The following is a 16,904-nucleotide window of genomic DNA, read 5'->3' on the forward strand; positions in this document are numbered from 1 at the left end:
CAGAGGAGGGCAACCAAAATGGTCAAAGGCCTGGAAACGATGCCTTATGAAGAACGGCTAAGGGAGCTGGGCATGTTTAGCCTGGAGAAGAGGAGGTTAAGGGGTGATATGATAGCCATGTTCAAATATATAAAAGGATGTCACATAGAGGAGGGAGAAAGGTTGTTTTCTGCTGCTCCAGAGAAGTGGACACGGAGCAATGGTTCCAAACTACAAGAAAAAAGATTCCACCTAAACATTAGGAAGAACTTCCTGACAGTAAGACCTGTTTGACAGTGGAATTTGCTGCCGAGGAGTGTGGTGGAGTCTCCTTCTTTGGAGGTCTTTAAGCAGAGGCTTGACAACCATATGTCAGGAGTGCTCTGATGGTGTTTCCTGCTTGGCAGGGGGTTGGACTCGCTGGCCCTTGTGGTCTCTTCCAACTCTATGATTCTATGATTCTATTCTATGATTCTATGATTCCATAATCAAAGACTTTCCAAAGACAAAAGGGTAAATGAAGCAGGAACCCTTTTTTACCAATTGGTACTACGTCTAAACTTAGTGATTCTAAATGGGAACTGCCCGCCTGACGTACCGGGTGAGTTTACACACATAAGCTCCTCTGCAAACAGTGTCCTGGATTATATGCTAGTATCTCATGACATATTCCCCAAATTTTCCCATTTTAAAGTTGAAAATATCCAACTGAGCGACCAGCTACCGTTGTTCGCCACAATGACTATAGACTGGACCCCAGATGGAGACAGACATCCAACACATTTGATTACGAACTCAGTATTGCAAATCAAAAGTGTAAAATGGTCCGAACTACAGGCTCAAAAATATTTAGCATATTTCCAACAAGGACTAAAACAAGCATATTCAGGCCTAATCAAGGATTATTATGATTATGACCAAACTCTAAGACTATTCTCGAATCTGTCGGAAGATCTAACGTCTTTTTTCTCTGTCCCGACGCATAAAATAAATCGAACACAAAGGAAGATAGGTGCATTGTGGTTCAACAGTGCTTGTAAACAGGCTAGACAACTTCTTGGTAACATCTACAAAGAGTATAAAGCCTCTGGGGCAACGGTCTTGCCAAAAGAATATTTCCAAGCAAAATCGGCCTATAAGCAAATTCAAAAGGGAGCCAGACAGGAATGGCAAGTGAATCAATGTCGGGCAATTATAGAAGCTTCATCATCACGGAACTCCAGACAATTTTGGCTCCTGGTAAATAAAAGAACTAAAAGATACCCTTTAACTATTATTCCTGCCCCGGTTTGGGAATCTTACTTAAAAAATTACTTTGCCACAACTGACTGTATTGTTAACACAAGAGATGAATTTCAAGATCAGCTTCCCCTCTGGCCCCCCACCGATCCGGAAGACATCCATGACTTGATCGTTAAACTCAAAACAGGGAAAGCGCCTGGGCCAGACCTGATCCCGGCAGAAGCTATAAAATACCACGCGGACTGGTGGGCCAAAGCCCTGGCGACCATCTTCAATGCCGTTAACAACTCTGGAATGATCCCAGAAGTATGGAAGGACGCGGTTATCGTTCCAATCCACAAAAAGGGCTCACCAGATGATCCGGGGAATTACAGAAACATCAGTCTGCTCTCAATAGTGGGGAAACTGTATGCCCGCTTCTTGCTGAACAGACTTATCCAATGGGCCAAAGAGAAAAAATTAATTGGGCCCGAACAAGCTGGATTCTGCCCCAAACAGTCAACAATTAATCATATTCTAATTTTGCAGCATCTTGCCTGGAAATATTCCACCCCAAAGGGTGGCCAACTCTGTGGCATTCGTTGACCTAAAGGCAGCATTCGATAGTATCCCCAGGAGCATCCTCTGGGAAAGCCTCACCCGCTGGGGCATCGACAGAAGGCTTCTCTGGCTAATAATCAAACTCCATGAGAACTCAGCGGCTAGAGTGAGACTCACCCTGGAGGGTGATCTCACCAATTCAATTCCCATTAACAGAGGTGTCCAACAGGGTTGTATATTGGCTCCATTCCTGTTCAATTTGTTCATAAGCGACATGAGGACTCCCCTAATAGAGGCCCAAGATAGGATTCATGCACCCCGCCTAGCACTTTATCGCTGCCCTTTGTTACTATATGCGGATGATGCAGTCATCCTTTCTTTTTCTAGAGTAGGTCTCAGGAGGGCCTTAAATTTTTTGGGATTATATTGTAACGCAAATTCCCTTACAAGTAATTATGGAAAATCTAAGATCCTGATTTTCTCAAAGAGCCGGAAACTCCATAATTGGAGAATTGATGGGAGAGTCATCAAACAAGTCTACAGATTCCAATATTTGGGAGTTTGGTTACAACATAACCTTAGATGGAAGGCCCATGTAGCCTATGTAACAAATAGAGCCAAAGCTATCTCCTTGGCGATCTTGCGATTCTTCTTCACCGATGGGGCCCTTCATATCCCATCGGCGTTGAAAGTCTTCAAGGCCAAGGTGATCCCGACAATTGCTTATGCCATCTCAATTTGGGGGACTTTTGTCAACCTATCTCATCTGAAGGTTATTCAAAATCAGTTTTTAAGAGGGATATTGAAACTGCCCAACTGTGTAAGTAATACAGCGTTACGCATGGAACTTAATACTGTATCCCTGGAAAATGCTCTGTGGAAGCACATACTTTGTCACTGGTTATCTCTATGGCACAATCTCCCAAACTTGTACTTGATACAATGTATGTGGAGAGATGATTTCCAGAGCCCATGGGTAAAAAATTTACAGCTGAAAATTACGGCAATGGGAATCTCCCCATCCAAATTACTAGAGCAGGACATAGTTCCAGCTAAAAGAACAGTAACCTGTAAACTAGAGGAGATGGACTTGCAGCAGAAAATGGTCTTGGGCAATGGTACCTGCTCACCCCTAAATCTTGGTTTATTACCCCTTTTAAGGCTCCCAAACTATTTGAATTCCTTAACTTCTTCAGCTCATAGATACGCCTTTGTAAAGGCAAGATTCAACATCTTCCCATCGAACGTGCTGAGAAATAGATTCTCCAATGGACGGATATCGCTCTTATGTGATTGTAATTGTGGGGCACCGGAATCGTTGCATCACATATTTCTTGACTGTGCTTTTCACTTATCGGCCAGGAGCAAGTTTCTTGGTCAATACCTAAAGGGAATTGCCGATGATACGATTGAAGCCAAACTGAGATATCTATTAAATGATGATGACCCCCTAAGATCACTCATGGTTGCCAGATTCTTGATTAGCGTCCTATCTCTAAAGAAGAGAAACGGACTCCTGTGTGGCCCGGATAATCCCTTTAAACCATGATCTATGTTTTGGGATGTAATTAGGTGATATCACCACTGACATCTTCGATTAATTTATGAGCAGAGGGCGATGTTTAGGTTATAAATTTATTGTAATGTATGATGGTGGTCTTTTGTTTTTGTTTTGCTTTGGTTCCTGTTTGTCTTTTGTAAGTTTTGGCGGTTTTTAAATTTGGAGGTTTAAGTATATTATGTTGGTATGGGAACTGTCGTGTGATGGGCCAATGGCCGTAATAAAGATCAATCCAAAAATCAATCCAAGCCATGGTTTGGCATTGTATTAGTGTGAACTAGGTCACAGAAATCTTGGAACGGTCCGTTCTGGTGAGAGATGCACCTTTGTCCTCTCCTTTGCCCCACAGTCTTCGTACATGAAGGAGCTTAATGAAGAGCAAAGGACAGCTATTGAAACTGCTTACACTTTCGTGATGAAGCTGCCTTCATTGCCCAAAGTTTGCTTGATCCATGGGCCACCTGGGACTGGGAAATCTAAGACTATCCTTGGGCTCCTTTACCGAATCTTCAGCAAGGTAGGTCAGGTTGGTAACACCCTGCATGTGCTGGTCCTTGTAAGATGTGTGAGAATATCGAGAAGGCTGGACAACAAATGGCATTCCAGTAATAATTATTATTATTATTATTATTATTAATATAATTTATTTGTACCCTGCCTTCCATATGCAGCTTCCAGGCTGCCTTCAGATATCTACTGAATATAGTTACTCATCTCCTTGACATCTGATGGGAGGGCGTTCCATAGGGCGCCACTACTGAGAAGGCTCTCTGTCTGGTTCCCTGTCACTTCACTTCTTGCAGTGGGAACCGCCAGAAGGCCCTCGGTGCTGGTTCTCTGTGTTCATGCTGGATGATGGGGGTGGAGACGCTCCTTCAGGTATACTGGGCCAAGGGTGTTTAGGGATTTAAAGGTCAGCACCAACACTTTGAATTGTATTGGGAAACATACTGAGAGCCAAGGTACATCTTTCAGGACCAGTGTTATATGGTCTCGGCAGCCACTCCCAGTCACCAGTCTAGCTGCTGCATTCTGGATTAGTTGTAGTTTCCAAGTCACCTTCAAAGGTAGTCCCACATAGAGCGCATTGCAGTAGTCCAAGCAGGAGATAACCAGACCATGTATAACTCTGGTGGGACAGTGCGCAGGCAGGTAGGGTCTCAGCCTGCGTACCAGGTGGAGCTGGTAGACAGCCGCCCTGGACATAGAATTAACCTGGGACTCCATGGACAGCTGTGAGTCCAAAATGACTCCCAGGCTGCGCACCTGGTCCTTCAGGGGCACAGTTGCCCCATTCAGGAACAGGCTGTTGTGTGTCACATGCCTGTTTACTTTCAGCACTCGCTGGGAACTTCCGTTTGCATATAGCGTTTGCTTTGCTGTTTTGCTGGACACGACGGGATGCAGACATGTTTTCCTTTGTTCCTGAACTATGCTGAATAAATGCTGTACATTATGCTTGCACATCTCTCTGTCTGCCTCTGTGAGGTGATTTACACACTCTGCTGACAGAGCGTGCACGGGTCTCTAAACGTATCTGAGGCTTGTGTCACTGTTTGATGCTGTTCCAAGGGAGACCGGCTGCCAACTGGTGGCTGGAGCCAGCTGGGGGCCTGTCTAATGCCTGCCTGATGCCCCCGACTCCTGGCAGTATCCCAACAAAAGGGTTTCGGGCCCAGATCCATGGCGCTTACAGGAGAGTAAGACTGCTGATGGCTCCCAGCAGAGACAGAGGTATGTGAAGCTGATTGTCCCGGCCACAGCTAGAAGGCTTTTGAAGTCTGTGCCAAGAACCAATTACGCCGGAGAGAGAAGCACGCTATGTCTGATTTACGACGTGCTTAAGATAAGGCTGATTGTAAATTGTATCCAGTTCCAAGGCTTGCGTGAAGAGCAGGAATGGATCTTTTACAAGCCTCAGATGGGGTTCCGTGCCCAAAGCTTAATGGCCACAGTTATCAGACCTGGGCAAGGTACTACAAGGGCCAGTTGAGAAGGCTTGGTGTGTGGCACACTGTTTCTGAGGACCCCCAAGCACCTCTGATTGATGCATGGGTTGTACAAGATTCAAGAGCCATGGGGGTAATTCTGCTCTCAGTAGCTCCAGAAGAGTTAATTACCCTGGCTGGCAAGACCAGCTCGCGTGAGATGTGGGCTTCAGGCCTCACATCTCCAACAAGAAGCTAGGTCTGTGTTGCTTTACTTCAAAAAGCTGCACAAGAAGTGTTTGGAGCTGGGGGGGGGGGCTCAGAAGTCATGTCCTAGAGTTACAGAAACTCAGACAGGAATTGACTCAAAGAGGTTTCAACATGCCAGAATCTCTGTTTGCAATCCTTATCCTGGATTCTTTAGATGTGAGCTGCCGCGCTGTGGCGAGCCAGCTGGCAACTCTTCCTGCGCAGGAGCTCACTGCTTCAAAAGTTTTGGTGACCTTGCAAAACGAATATGATTGGAGGAATGCAGCTGAACCAGCTTGTGTGCTTCAGGGGGAGCAGTGTGGGAGAGCATTCCAGCCTCCAGGGGGAGCCAAGGCGTTGGCAGCTGTGAAGTGCTGGAACTGTGGAAATCAGGGTCACTTACAACGTCATTGCCCAAAGGCTGGAGGGAAACAAAAGAAGAAGCCTGCAGATGGCCAGAAGCAGGGGGGCAAGAAACCCAAGCTGGTGAAAAACAAGGCTTTGTTTGCTGGAACTGCTTCTCCAAAGGCCAAAGGCAGATTGGTTGTGGATTCAGGAGCGTTGACGCACGTAGCGAAGGATCGGCATCTGTTTATTTCCTTCACACCTCAGGATGGGGAAATTCAGCAGGCTGATGGTAAGACTCTGAGAGTTGCAGGAGTTGGGACAGTGAAACTGGCAAGTCTGCATACAATCATCAGCAAAGTACTTTTTGTTCCAGATTCTGCAGACAATTTGCTCAGCATCCCACAGCTGACTGAGCAAGACTTTGAGATTTCTTTCAAGAAGGGCATCTGTGTCATCAGGAAGGGCAAAGAGGACATTTTGCATGCAAAGTTTGTTGATGGCTTGTTCTTGATAACTTATGATGACAAAGCTGTTGGTGTGTCTAATCTTGAATCTTGCTGTGTTGCACAAACTAACAAAGTTCTTCATGCAGGATGCATTCACGAGGCACACCGAAGATTTGGTCACATGTCTTGGCAGGCACTGGCCAAGATGCCTGGGTTGGTTCAGGGTTTGAACATCAAGCCCTGTAAGTTTCACATGAAATGTGTATCTTGTGCAGAGAACAAGGTGAAGGTTGCTCCAAAAGGCAAGGTGTCTAGCAGACAGGCTTCTAAACCCTACCAGCTAGTCCACGCAGACCTGGTTGGTCCACTTGCTCCCTCTTTGGGTGGAGCAAGGTACTTCATGGTTTTAATTGATTCTTTTTCTAGGTACATTCATGTGTTTATGCTCCAGCAGAAGTCAGAAGTGTTTCCTAGGTTCAAGGCGTTCTGTGCTTGGTTGGAGAATGCTCACAGTAAACTCATTGGCTGTTTGTTTACTGATCGAGGCGGTGAATTCACTTCTCAGCAGTTTGAAGCTTTCCTGACTGAGAAGGGACTCCAGCACGACCACTCAAGTCCCAGATCTCCATGGGAGAATGGACTTTGCTAGTGGGCAAACCAAACTTTGCTGCAAGGCCTAAAAACCTTGTTGCATGATGCCAATCTCCCTGAGAAATATTGGGCGGAGTCTTTGAATACTTTTGTTTATACGTATAATAGGAGACTGTCATCGCCTATTGGTTGTGCTCCCTATGAGAAGATGTTTGGTAAGAAACCTTACGTCAAGCACATGAGAATCTTTGGTTCTGACATAGAATCATAGAATCATAGAGTTGGAAGAGACCACAAGGGCCATCGAGTCCAACCCCCTGCCAAGCAGGAAACACCATCAGAGCACTCCTGACATATGGTTGTCAAGCCTCTGCTTAAAGACCTCCAAAGAAGGAGACTCCACCACACTCCTTGGCAGCAAATTCCACTGTCGAACAGCTCTTACTGTCAGGAAGTTCTTCCTAATGTTTAGGTGGAATCTTTTTTCTTGTAGTTTGGAACCATTGCTCCGTGTCCGCTTCTCTGGAGCAGCAGAAAACAACCTTTCTCCCTCCTCTATGTGACATCCTTTTATATATTTGAACATGGCTATCATATCACCCCTTAACCTCCTCTTCTCCAGGCTAAACATGCCCAGCTCCCTTAGCCGTTCTTCATAAGGCATCGTTTCCAGGCCTTTGACCATTTTGGTTGCCCTCCTCTGGACACGTTCCAGTTTGTCAGTGTCCTTCTTGAACTGTGGTGCCCAGAACTGGACACAGTACTCCAGGTGAGGTCTGACCAGAGCAGAATACAGTGGCACTATTACTTCCCTTGATCTAGATGCAATACTCCTATTGATGCAGCCCAGAATTGCATTGGCTTTTTTAGCTGCCGCGTCACACTGTTGGCTCATGTCAAGTTTGTGGTCAACCAAGACTCCTAGATCCTTTTCACATGTACTGCTCTCAAGCCAGCTGTCACCCATCTTGTATTTGTGCCTCTCATTTTTTTTGCCCAAGTGCAATACTTGACATTTCTCCCTATTAAAATTCATCTTGTTTGTTTTGGCCCAGTTCTCTAATCTGTCAAGGTCGTTTTGAAGTGTGATCCTGTCCTCTGGGGTGTTAGCCACCCCTCCCAGTTTGGTGTCATCTGCAAATTTGATCAGGATGCCCTTGAGTCCATCATCCAAGTCGTTGATAAAGATGTTGAATAAGACCGGGCCCAAGACAGAACCCTGTGGCACCCCACTAGTCGCTCTTCTCCAGGATGAAGAGGAACCATTGATGAGCACCCTTTGGGTTCGGTCAGTCAGCCAGTTACAAATCCACTGAGTGGTAGCATAGTCAAGACCGCATTTTACCAGCTTCTTTACAAGAATATCATGGGGCACCTTGTCAAATGCCTTGCTGAAATCAAGGTAGGCTACATCCACTGCGTTCCCTTCATCTACCAGGCTTGTAATTCTGTCAAAAAACGAGATCAGGTTAGTCTGACATGACTTATTTTTCAGAAATCCATGCTGACTATTGGTGATCACAGCATTCCTTTCTAGGTGCTCACAGACTGTTTGCTTAATGATCTGCTCCAGAATCTTCCCTGGTATTGATGTCAGACTGACTGGGCGGTAATTATTTGGGTCCTCTCTTTCCCCCTTTTTGAAAATAGGGACAACATTTGCCCTCCTCCAGTCTGCCGGGACTTCGCCTGTTCTCCAGGAATTCTCGAAGATGACTGCCAGTGGTTCTGAGATCACATCTGCCAGTTCTTTTAATACTCTTGGATGCAGCTCATCTGGCCCTGGAGACTTGAATACATCTAAACTAGCCAAGTATTCTTGTACTATCTCCTTAGTTATTCTGGGCTGTGTTTCCTCTGCTGAATCATTTGCTCCAAATTCTTCAGGTTGGGCATTGTTTTCTTTATCGGAGAAGACTGAGGCAAAGAAGGCATTGAGGAGTTCAGCCCTTTCTGTGTCCCCTGTTTGCATTTCACCATCTTCTCCTCTGAGTGACCCCACTGTTTCTTTGTTCTTCCTTTTGCTACGAACATACCCATAAAAGCCTTTTTTGTTGCTTTTAACCTCTCTAGCAAGCCTGAGTTCATTCTGTGCTTTAGCTTTTCTGACTTTGTGTCGACACGTGCTGGCTATTTGTTTGAATTCCTCTTTGGTGGTTTCCCCCCTTTTCCATTTTTTGTACACATCCTTTTTTAATCTTAACTCAGTTAAAAGTTCTTTAGATAGCCACCCTGGCTTCTTTAGGCACCTTCCATGTTTCCGTCTCATTGGTATTGCCTGAAGTTGTGCTTTTACTATCTCCCTCTTAACAAACTCCCAGCCATCATGAACTCCCTTTCCTTTTAGTATTACTGTCCATGGGATTTCAGCCAGCACTTCCCTAAGTTTTATGAAGTCGGCTTTCTTAAAGTCAAGAAATTGAGTCCTAGTATGCTTGGCTGCTCCTTTCCGCTGTATAGTAAACTTCAGAAGAGCATGATCACTCATGCCTAATGATCCTTCCACTTCTACCCCACTAACCAGGTAGTGGGTCCGCACCCCACAGAGCAGCAAGCTTGGGAAGCGTGGGGCACATGGTTTGTTCATGGGGTACGAAAAAGGTGCATACAGGGTATTCATGACTGTCCATTAGGTTCACAAAGAGTGTTGAGTACAATCCTAAGGGGGGGGGGGAATGTGGGAATTTTCCAGAGTCACTCAGAGGGGGATGAAGATGATGAGGTAGAAGAGGAAGCTGAGGATGATGATCAGAGTTTGGATTCTAGCTCAGTGGGCGGCGCTGCTGCTGCTGTCAGTGACAGTGATGACACAGCAGACTACAAGAGCGCAAAGGCCTCAGTCAGACCATCTGATGCGTCTGACATTGAACTGGAAGAACCACTGTTCACCATTGGCCACTTTTCTCCTAAGAAGGAGGAGATGAGTGCAGAAGACTTGTGTCTAGCACACAGATCTGAAAGGGCCACAAAAGGCAAACCTCCAAAGAGATTTGCTGATGAGTTTCCTAAGACAGCAACTGCTGTTCTTGGTAGCTCAGAAAAGGTGTGGGAACCTTCAAGCTTCAAAGAGGTCCAGGAGTTAACCTCGAAGGATGCTGAACCATGGCTTAATGCCATGAAGGCTGAAGTTGATTCCTTGAATAGGAACCAAACCTGGGAGCTGGTGCCAACAGTCCCAGGAATGAGGCTGGTTGGCAGCAAATGGGTCTTCAAGGCCAAGACAGACCAGAATGGCAAGGTTGTCAGGCACAAAGGCAGACTGGTCGCCAGAGGTTTTTCACAGATACCAGGACAGGAATACCACAAGACCTACTCACCCACCGTCAAGTATGAGAGCATTAGACTAATGCTCAAGATTGTTGCAGAGGAGAAACTGCACGTTTCTCATCACGATGTGAACACAGCTTTTTTTTTTTTGTGTGTGGGATTTTGGGGGAGGAGCTGTATATGCTTCTACCTGATGGAGTGCAGGTGCAGAAGGGAATGGTCTGTAAACTACGGAAGTCCCTATATGGTCTCAAGCAGAGTGCCAGGTGTTGTGATACAAAACTCACTGAGACATTGTTTTCTCTAGGTTTTCACCAAGTCAAGGAGGAGGGGCAAAACAAACTGTATTGTTTATGTTTTTTTGATGATCTGCTTTTGTTTTGGAAGAATCAGGCTTTGTACCAAAGCACCCTAGCTCAGCTGAAGGAGCACTTTGACATGAAGGATCTTGGTGAGGTATCCAACTATCTTTCTCTGCAGGTGGAGAAGGACCAAGCAGGTAATTTTCTCGTACACCAAACACAGAAAATTGCTGGTGTATTAACCAGGCTGAATTTGGTTGATGCAAACCCAGCAGACACACCGATGGTGACAGTCCCCCACCCGCCCCCTGCCCCCCTGAAACAGTACTTCTGTCTTGTCAGGATTCAATCTCAATCTGTTAGCCGCCATCCATCCTCCAACCGCCTCCAGACACTCACGCAAGACATTCACCCCCTTCACTGGTTCTGGTTCTCTAGCTGTCTCAGTGATTGTTTCATCGCCCTCAGCTCTGGAGAACATCACGGGGCTGTCCAGGCTGCATTCAGTTGGAGCGCTTTGGAGCCAGACAGTCGATAGCCCTGGTTAACTCCGCATTCCAGCAGTCCACCAGGGAATCCGCTGAAAGGCCATCAACATGGGATAAAACATTCCCTACCACTCTCTGGAAACCATTTTGTGAGGAGTGTGTGTGGTTGCTCACGAAGATAACAGCCAGGACTCCCACCTGTCTTTTACAGGTTTTATTGAGTGCAAAACTATGTACAGTCCAGAGGTCCAAAATCAATGTCTGCCTCAATCACTAGCAGATTCCGGAAGTGCCTTCTTCCTGTTTGCCCTCCAGCATAAAAGCCCGGGAAAACCCCTCTCCCCCTCTTTTCCTTACGTGTAATTCCCTGGCAAAAACTATGCGACGGAAGAGGCACTTCCACCTCCCTGGGAGCGGTGTCGTGGCTCATCTCAGCCTGACTGAGCCTTTGCATCCTCCCCCCCTTTCTCTCGTCATCCGTTTCTCCTAAAGGCTCGCTTTCACCAGACTCTGACAAGGTGCAGCTGCTCAACAAAGGAGGAGGCTGTCTGTACGTTCCTGTCTCTCCTCCCTCCCTTGAAGGCAGACCCCTGACACATTTGGATCCATTAAGTGGCGGGGCGGACCATCCGAATCGGTCCCACCTCCCTGCAGAGGGGAAGGGTCGCGGAAAAGTGATGGATCGCAGAAACGTGAAGGATCGCAGGAAGTGATCCAACCATGGCACTTCTTTTGTTTTTGCTTTTACTTAGTGTTGGGATTCAGCTGCTGGAATTTGCCCTGGGGCCGCCTGCAAGCCCCTGAAACTCCGAGCGTCCTCCGATGTGTGCAGCACTGAAAAAGGCATCTCCCTTCTTCTCCAGGGTGCTCCAGCAACATAAATCAGCTTGATTTATGGACACTATACTTCTAGCGTTACGCAGCAACAAGCGTGGGACTTTGTAGATCTAAGCTACTATTTATTTACACTCTATATACAGACTGTTAGGATCGTCCTACTCACGTGTAGGACACTGGCAGAGACACATGCCTGACTGGCATGTTCTCTCCCTCCTGGTCAGTCGTTCGGGAGCTTCAAAAGCTTTCTTCAGCCCAAACATCACAGTGGCTGATACCAAGAAGCATCAGCACACTTAGGGATCCTACAGAGTATTTGCAGTTTGCGTAGCAGAACTCAGTAGCACAGCATTTTGGCTAATCTACTTTTATTTACATATAATACTTCCTCTTTCTCATCAGACAGCAAAAAGAAAAAGAAGAAAAGACTTCCGGGTTAGCGCGAACGGCTAATGGCGGATTCCCTCCGAGCTCCGGAGGGAATCGGCTCTACTGAGGACGGGTCTTGCCGTGCCGGCGACACGGGGACCCTCAGAAACCGCAGGCGCGGAAGCCTGCGGACTTGGTGACTCGGTGGGCACCTTAAGCGCCCTCCCCGACCCACGAAGAGCCTTTTTAAAGGCTGCGGAGAGGGTACGGAGAGTGGCGTGGTGCTGAGAGTAGATCGCTACCTCGGTAGAGCGAAGCCGCAAGCCATGGCCGGAGAGCGCTGACTTTCTTCCCAAAATTTGGACTGGATAACAAAGGACCCGTGAGTAGTGGAATTTGGACTTTAAAATTTTATCCTGTGAATTCGGCACGATCGGGGGATGTGTTAAAGGGAAGTCCGCACCCCCTCTACTTATTGACGTTTCAAAGCAAGGAACGGAGAATTAAGGCGGAATGAATACTGTTTTGATGATTTAAAAGTTTCTCACAAATTTGATAGAACAAGATTTTTGTGCTGGAGAGAAAGGGAATTTGGAACTTTGTGTGTATCCCCCCCAAAAAACCCGGGAGTGTCCTATTTGGGTCCCGGAGGAAGAAGTGAAAGGAGTTTGACAGCTGTCAAAGAAGCTGTCAAACGGGCGGACAAAGTAAAGAATTTTGCTATTTAATAACTCTTGGAATTAAAGCTGATACATTTGGACTGAGGCGACTGGAAACAAAGTATTGATAATAACAAAGTAACAGATTATTGGAAAAGGACTACTAAATAACTGAAAGCCCCCTAGGGGGAATTAGTGACATTACAATGGCTGCAGAGGGAAAATTACTGGCGGAGATAGAAAAAATGTTCTTTCTCGTGGGAATCTTGCAGGAGCAGAGTATGGCTCTGAGTAAAGTTTTTATGACCTTGAATCTTGAAACAAACAACTCTGCTGAATGCACAAAGGAGATGCATGATAAAAATTCTGCAGCTGAGCAGGAAGAGATGCCTTTGGAATTGACAGAGAAAAAAGAAGGAGTTCAGACACTACAAGTGGAAAATATCAACCAAGAATCTGCAGCGTTAGAGTATGAGCAAGAAGACCTCTGGATTACAGACCTGCGAAAGATGAGAAAGAAGAAGAGAGAAGCCCCTGGAGTACTTGGAATATTAAAACTAGAAAGAACAAAGCAACATGATTGGGACTTTTCTCTTGAGTATGGAAAAATAGATGGTCTTTCGCAGCAAACACTCTTTAACATTCTGAATGAAAGAAAATATGATCCGACTCTGACTGAACTCCTTCGGGGTCTTAGGACCATCAAAGAGGACTACCAATATAGTTGGCAGAGAGGGACTGACAGAGAATCAGACGCCTCGGACGTGAGGAATCCGGGCTAGAACTATTTTTTGTTTGTTTTCTGGACATTTGTCTAGGAAGGGACAGAAACCGGGGCAGGGGGGGGAGAGAATAGAATTATAAAATGTTATGCTTTGTTTTACTTGGTCAATGTGACCTATAATTAATATAATAAAGGGAAAATTTGTGAAGGGGAAGTTAGACCGACCTTAAAAAAAAAGAAATTATTGATTATAAGAGAATTGGATAGTTGAATATAGATAAACAAAAGAATTTAATTTTCAAAAGTAATGTGAATATCTTTAAGAGGTTAGGTAAGAACTTGCTGAATTAATATTGGAATTGGGATGTAAGAGGAGGGGGTGGGGGGAAGTCAATGAAAGTGGGTAAAGAAACTTAGGGTATTGTGATGGGATAGTGAGCTGCTTGTGCGTAAAAGCTTGATCCCTCTGGGGTTTGGCTGGTCATCCAAACCGATGCACTAACGGAGCCCCCAAAGCATGACTCCGTCAGTCGCTGGTAGAATCTGACAGTGGGCGTCTACGGAATTTACGCCAACATAAAAGCTCTTTGACAGACATGCGCTTTCGAGACTCTCTGCGTGACAGTTTCCGGCGAAGGGTGGGCGTTCCCAACGGGGGTCCCGTTACCTCTCCACTACTCTCACTGGAAGCATCCCAGAGCCTCCCCTCCGCTGTGACTCCTGCACTCCCCCTGCTGGTTCCCTCTTCTACTGCAGATTCTCTCCTATTCTCCTGTAGCCTGTCCACCACCTGTCTCTCCGATGGCAGTTCCCTGACATCCACCTCCCCCCCAGGGCCCCCTTCACCCCCTCCCGCCTCCTCTCCCACTGGCGGTGAGGGCGGAAAGCCCCTGAAGGAACTCTCCTCGTCGTCCGAGGATTCTAACACTTCCAGCCACGGCGTACCGTCTCTCTCCCCGTCTTCCTCTTCTTCGTCGGAGTCGGCTTCTTCACCCACCCCTGACTCTGGGAACCCTTCAAACTCTCCTTCCTCATCGGTGGTCCCAAAGTGTTCCCTTCTAAATCGAGCCACGGGTTGCGGTTTTCTTGGGAAACGCTGATGAAATGTTTCTATTAAAACCTCGTCATTGACTACCTCTGCTGGTACCCAAGTGTTTTCCGACTCTGCTTCCCCCTCCCATTCTACCAGATATTCCACCTGATTCCCCTTCCACCTGGAATCAATGATTCCTGCCACGTTCATGTCGCGCTCTCTCTCTTCTATCACGGGCGTTTGGGTGGCCTCTCTCTCACGCTCCCCCCACTCGCGTCCCTCTCGGTACGGCGACAGTAATGACCTGTGAAATACTGGGTGTAATTTCATGTGACTGGGCAGCCTGAGTTTGAATGCCACTGGGTTGACCTGCTGTATGACCTCAAAGGGTCCCAATCTTTTGGGCCTCAATTTCTTACTCCCGCCCTTGAACGGTAGCCCTTGGGTGGACAACCACACCCGGTCCCCCACCCTTATAGTTTCACCTTCCCTCCTATTTCTGTCTGCTTGCTTCTTATATTCTTCCTTGGCTTTCTCTAAGTTAAGTTGAAGCTGACGGTGGATCGCCTCCATCTCTTCAAAAAAATATTCCGCCGCCGGCACGCTCCACCTCTCCCCTCCCTCTCCTGGGAATGCCCGGGGGTGACACCCATAATTTGCCAGGAAGGGACTCATCCCTGTGGACACGTTCTCCGCGTTGTTGTAGGCAAATTCTGCTAGAGGTAACTTATCCACCCAATCATTTTCTCTGTCTTTTACATAACACCTCAGGTATTGTTGTAAAACCCCATTTGCCCTTTCCGCTTGCCCATTGGTTTCTGGGTGCCGGGCAGTTGAGAAATTGAGTTCTACGTGCAGTAAGCTCATAAGTTTCCTCCAGAACCTGGAAGTAAATTGTTTCCCTCTGTCGCTGACCACCCTCAAGGGGGCGCCATGCAACTTGAAAATATGTTCTACAAACAACTTGGCGGTTTCCTCCGCTGTGACTGCATGTGAACAAGCTATAAAATGACACATCTTGGTTAATTGATCTACCACCACCATGACAGCTGTTTTGCCTTTGGATTTTGGCAGGTCCGTCATAAAATCTATGGATACTGCCTCCCATGGCCTTTCGGGCGTGGGTAAGGGTTGTAATAGCCCCGCTGGCGCCACCCTCTCTCCTTTCGCTCGCTGGCACCTGTCGCAACCCCTGACATATTCCCGTACGTCCTCCCTCACCTTGGGCCACCAAAACTCCCTGGTAACCAACCACATGGTTTTGTGCTGTCCAAAATGTCCCGCTGTGGGGCTGTCATGCAACTGCTTGAGTACTCTGCCCCTCAGTTCCCCGTCGGGTATGTACAGTGCCCCTTTGTAATACAACGCCCCGTTCTTTTCTTCGAACCCCCCTGTGTTCTCCTCTGTCCTCCGGAGCTCTCTGAGTTTCTCTTGGGCGTATTCATCTTTCTCCGTACCCTCTATCAGTTCCCTCTGCCCCACCAATGCCGCCCCACACACCCAGCGGTCTTCAGAGATTACATGCCTTGCCTCAGGCGCTCCCTCCCCCTCTAAGTACTCAGGTTTCCTGGAAAGAGCGTCCGCCCTCACGTTCTCGGAGCCGGGCACGTAACGAATCTCAAAGTGGAATTTGGAGAACTCCTGGGCCCATCTCACTTGTCTCTGGTTCAGCACTCGGGCTGTTCTCCAGTATTCCAGATTTTTGTGGTCAGTTCGGACTTGAACCTTGTGCTGCGCCCCAATCAGCAAGTGCCGCCATTTCCGGAATGCTTCATGAATGGCGAGCAGTTCTCGGTCGTACACTGTGTAGTTCCTCTCTGATTTGTTCAACTTCCGCGAGAAGAATGCACACGGTCTCCATTCAGACGTATCTTTTCCCGGCTGGAGAAGAACGGCCCCCACCGCTCGGTCTGACGCGTCAGTCTCCACTCTCATTGGTTGTTGTAGATCCACGTGCAAGAGTTGCTCTTCCGACGCAAACGCCTGCTTTAAGCGTTCGAACGCTTGTTGCGCTTCTCCCGTCCAAACAAATTTCTTTTTGCTACTAAGACAATCCGTGATGGGCGCTGTTAAATGGGCAAAGTTTTTGATGAACTTCCTATAGAAGTTTCCGAAGCCCAGGAACCTTTGCACGTCCTTCTTGGTCTTTGGTGTTTTCCATTCCAGTACCGCTTGAACCTTGCTGGGATCCATGGCCAATCCCTTGTCAGACAACCGGTACCCCAGGAATTCCACCTCCTTGGTATGAAACTGACACTTCTCCAGTTTCACCCACAGCCGGTTTTCTCGCAGCTTGCTCAGTACCTCTCTTACATCTCGCACATGCTGCTCCTCATTGTCT

The 16,904-nt window shown here is 47.1% G+C and overlaps 1 protein-coding gene across 4 annotated transcripts in view; it reads left to right on the top strand.

The window, feature by feature from the left end:
• Positions 1–16,904, top strand: part of LOC309333198 (putative helicase senataxin) — a 308,026-nt gene that overhangs the window by 176,359 nt on the left and 114,763 nt on the right. For all 4 annotated transcript variants that reach the window (XM_081846593.1, XM_081846594.1, XM_081846596.1 and 1 more), the window contains one exon: positions 3,672–3,839. In XM_081846593.1, the coding sequence (XP_081702719.1) occupies positions 3,672–3,839 (168 nt within the window). The remainder of the gene's footprint in view (positions 1–3,671; positions 3,840–16,904) is intronic.

Source organism: Podarcis erhardii (genome assembly GCF_964252035.2).
Source record: "Podarcis erhardii genome assembly, chromosome: W".
NCBI classification, from domain to species: domain Eukaryota; kingdom Metazoa; phylum Chordata; class Lepidosauria; order Squamata; family Lacertidae; genus Podarcis; species Podarcis erhardii.